Raw genomic sequence first — 4,056 nt, 5'->3', positions numbered from 1 at the left:
CAAAATCATAATCGGGAACAGTGGCAAGCCGATGACGGAAGCAAAAATATTCAGAGAGCACAACTCCTCTTTCACGCGCTGGTTCAAAGGTAGGATTGGTGCTAATCCCCCGCCAATGACCTGTGAGGACGAATTATTATTGGCCTTGTCATAAGGCCCAACGCGCAACCTCATGACTTACCAAGTGTACGATATCAACGGCTACACATTCTACACAGAGGAAAAAGATAAAAATAGGGATTATAAGAACTCAGTGGTAACGATGGAATCCTATATAGCTGACGTAAAGAATAGATACTACGGAAGGATCGAGAAAATCTAGGAGCATAACTACGCCATTAGTGATTGGGTGGTCGAAGAGGAGTAGGTGCCCCCGGTGAAGGTCTTTGACGATGCGAACTTTGTTGACAAGGACGAAGCCGAGGCGGCGACCCTCGAGGATCTCCGATGCATCTCGACGCAAGAGACGACAAAAGTGAAGCAGCGCGAGGAGGAAGACGCGTGTTGGGTCTATACCAGATCCGCTCATACGAGGAGCTGCAGCGGGAGGCCGCTCTCGTCGTGTCAAGTCAGCCACCGCGCCCACATGCCCCGGTGAGGTATCTCGGGGCCGATTTTTGGTAAATAGGTTAGTTGCCGCGTAGATTTAGGTATAATCGTATTGATTTTGTAATGTATGTCGTAAATCGAGTTGAAATGTACTAATGAACTTGATCTTGCGATGAACTCGATGGTTGGATTCTCCCGTGAAATTAGATTTCGAGTATTTCAGTTCATAAATAAGGGAGCTGGTCTGTGTGAGCTTGTATCTAAATTTTCGGTGCCCTCTACTCTTGTTTTTACATGTTAAAAATTATGAGATCTGCTTGAGATGTTGTTGAAGGCCGGGATATAACGGAAGACCAATTTTGAACTTGAGTCTTGTATCCGAGAAAACATTTCAAAGTGCCAAAAAAAAGTTATGAACAAAAATTTGGCGCATATATGTCGACATTATATAATGCACCCTAAGTTTCGCGAAAAATTGGCATTTTTTGTTTCATTTGTGAAAAAGATAAAGAAATATCTCATGAAATTGGATTTTGTACACCTACGATTACAAAAAAATGCCGGTTTTCCGAAAACTACTTCATGAGAACACATAGTGTCAAGACGTATGCGTCAATTTTTTGCTTAGAAATTATTGTCATTTTAAGTTTAAAATGTATTTTAAAAACTGGGAGCATATGGTTTGCTACACATGCTCCAATTTTGGGGGAAACGGATGAACGAATAAACCCTAGTTCTCCCCTCATTGGCGGCCGTCGCCCATCCTCAGCCTCGCACTCGCCGGTTGCCTACTTCACCCCGTCGCGCTCGTCCTCGTACTCATCTTCTCTCCTCCGCAGGCTCCCGATCTCCCGATGCGACGGCAACCCCCAGGCAAGCCGAGCCACCGGCTAGTTACTTTCACCGATTGACCTGCCCATTTCAGTCAGCAGGAGCGGCGGCGGCGGCAGAGTGAACCAAGGGTCTTCCGATGTAATCTCCTTCCCTATCTTCCATTCCTGTTTCTTTCTGTATGCCCCGATGCTAATTCTTGTTTTCTGTACCATCCGGGAAAAATTTCAGATGTCTGAATCTGGCAATACAGCGCCTCCTGCCGCGTCATTCCACAGCGACGAATCCGTCGGGCCAAACAAGCGCAAGAGGAATCGAATGAGTCCTAGTCCTAGCCCACATACCTGGGAGCAATACAAGCGGATGGAAGATGACCCCAACAAGGCTATATGCAAGTACTGCTCCGATGTGCTTTCCTGCACCTCGCTGGTGTCTCATGCGAAATGGTGTACACCAGAGTCTGCCAGCAACCAAACTCAATATTTCGTTCGACGTGATCCCGACGACCCATATGGCCCCACCATAGTTCCTTGGAAGTACAATGCGCAAGAAGCTAGGACGGCTTTTGCGCGTTTGGTTATTGAAGATGAGCAGCCGCTCGTGTTCTCGCGACACCCAGGTTTTAGCCGCTTCACGTCCAAAATCTGCGCTCGGTTCAGCGCCCCTCCCAGGAAAACAGTATGCAAAGATGTTCTCCGCGTTTACGAAGATGAGAAAGCAAAGCTGAAGAACTTGTTTCAGGAATCTCCTCAAAGGGTTAGCCTCTCCGTCAGAACGTGGACGTCTTCAAGGCTTCAGAAGTACATGCGTCTCACAGCCCGTTACATTGACAGCGAGTGGACACTTCACCACAAGGCACTTGACTTCTGTTTGCTAGACAGCCACAGGGGAGAAGATATGGCCAAAGCACTTGATTCATGCCTGCTTGACTGGGGTATCAAGAACGTCACAGCTATTACCATGGAAGATGCAAGCTCAGATGATATAGAGTACATGAGGACAGCTTTGAATAATCGGGGTGCTACCATTTCACAAGGTAGATATCTTCACATGAGATGCTCGGCTCATATTGTTAATCTTGTGGTTCAGGATTGCTTGGAGGCAATTTCTCCCTCTGTCTCTCGCATCCGTGATGCTGTGAAATATGTTAAAAGCTCCATTTCAAGAATGAGCGCTTTCAACAAATGTGTCAAAGGCAGCCAGGTGGAGAGCAGTGAGTTATTGTGTCTTGATGTGTGTTCGAGATGGAACTCAACATATGTTATGTTAGATACGGCGGAAAAGTTTGAGGAGGCTTTTGAGAGTTTTCTGCTTAAAGATCCTTCCTACAAGACAGAGTTTGGGGAGAGCAATGGGGTTCCACAACACACAGATTGGGAGCATGCTCGTAAATTTACCAAATTTCTGAAACATTTATACAGAATCACATGTGGAGTTTCAGAGACTAAGCATGTTTATTCCCACATGTTGTTTCAAAATGTTGCCGCTATAAACGAGCTGTTGGCACGTTTCTGTGATGGTGATGATAATACCTTCAAACCTGTTGCTATTAAGTTGAAGGAGAAATACATTAAGTATTGGGGGGATCCTGAAGAGATGAACATGTTGATATTTGTTGCTGCTATTCTTGATCCGAGGTACAGGCAATCTGAATATTTCTTCACTTTTTCTTCATTTTATCTTACCAATCTATACTAATGTTTGATCTCTTGCTTAATGGAAGGACCAAGCAATCTGAACGTTTGAAGATACCTGTTTTATTGACATATGGTGAGACTAGAGGTGAACAAGTATTGGAGAAGGTAAATCAGACATTGCACTCTCTTTTCAAGGAATACAAGTGCTTGTATGAGCAAGTTGGAAGCGAAGGTGATGGTTCAGAAACAGAACCTAGTTGTAGTGAATCAAGTTTTAAACACTACCTGTATTTATACCAAAAGGAAAGGAAAGCTGCAGCTGCTGCAGATGTCAGAACTGAATTAGAGAAGTATATTTCTCAAGAGGTTGAATGGCAGTATTCAGGTTTTGACATTCTCACTTGGTGGAAATATAAAACACACGAGTTTCCAATACTTTCGCGCATGGCTCGTGATATATTGGCCATCCACATGTCAACAGTTTCTTGTGAATCAGCTTTTAGTACTGGTGGTTGTGTTCTTCACGATTTTAGAAGCTCATTGCCTCCTTTGGTGGTGCGGAGTTTGATATGCGCACATGATTGGGTTCGTCAACCGTCGAATGATGCAAAGAGTTGAGTGAATTCGAGGTAATAAATTCTGTGACTATCAATTCGTCATTTTCAGTACTACTTACCTTTTGCATTATCATTTTTGTTGTCATTTAGTCATCTTACTTGCATCTGATGCTTTGGAACCGGATCAAACTTCCAGCAGTAAGCATCTGCTGACTCAGAGTGGCGTTGATGCTTGAAGAATGATTGAATGGAGCCATTGAAACGTGTTGGAGCTTTTGTAATTATTGCACGCGACAGTTCAGAATTTCGATGTTCTATATAATCCTCTAGTGTTGGAAGCTGGACTCTCCTTGAACTCTGTTGACAGTTTGACTCTAAATCCGTTATAGTATATATATTGGCGTATCATATATTTGAGAACTTCAACTCTGGAAATGAAACTGCTTGCACTTTTGGGCTGTGCATTCGTAATTGTGTTCGTG

General features: G+C 44.1%; 1 protein-coding gene across 1 annotated transcript; it reads left to right on the top strand.

Annotated features, from left to right (window-relative positions):
• The first annotated feature begins 2,744 nt into the window (after positions 1-2,744).
• On the top strand, positions 2,745-3,846 carry LOC124651480 (zinc finger BED domain-containing protein RICESLEEPER 2-like). Its single transcript, XM_047190568.1, has 3 exons — positions 2,745-3,017; positions 3,104-3,646; positions 3,771-3,846. The coding sequence occupies exons 1-2, from the start codon at positions 2,845-2,847 to the stop codon at positions 3,633-3,635; spliced, it is 705 nt and encodes a 234-aa protein (XP_047046524.1). The 5' UTR covers positions 2,745-2,844; the 3' UTR covers positions 3,636-3,646; positions 3,771-3,846.
• Positions 3,847-4,056: the final 210 nt, after the last annotated feature.

The sequence above is a fragment of the Lolium rigidum genome, chromosome 5 (genome assembly GCF_022539505.1).
Source record: "Lolium rigidum isolate FL_2022 chromosome 5, APGP_CSIRO_Lrig_0.1, whole genome shotgun sequence".
Lineage (NCBI taxonomy): Eukaryota > Viridiplantae > Streptophyta > Magnoliopsida > Poales > Poaceae > Lolium > Lolium rigidum.
This window is presented reverse-complemented; position numbering and strand designations above follow the sequence as displayed.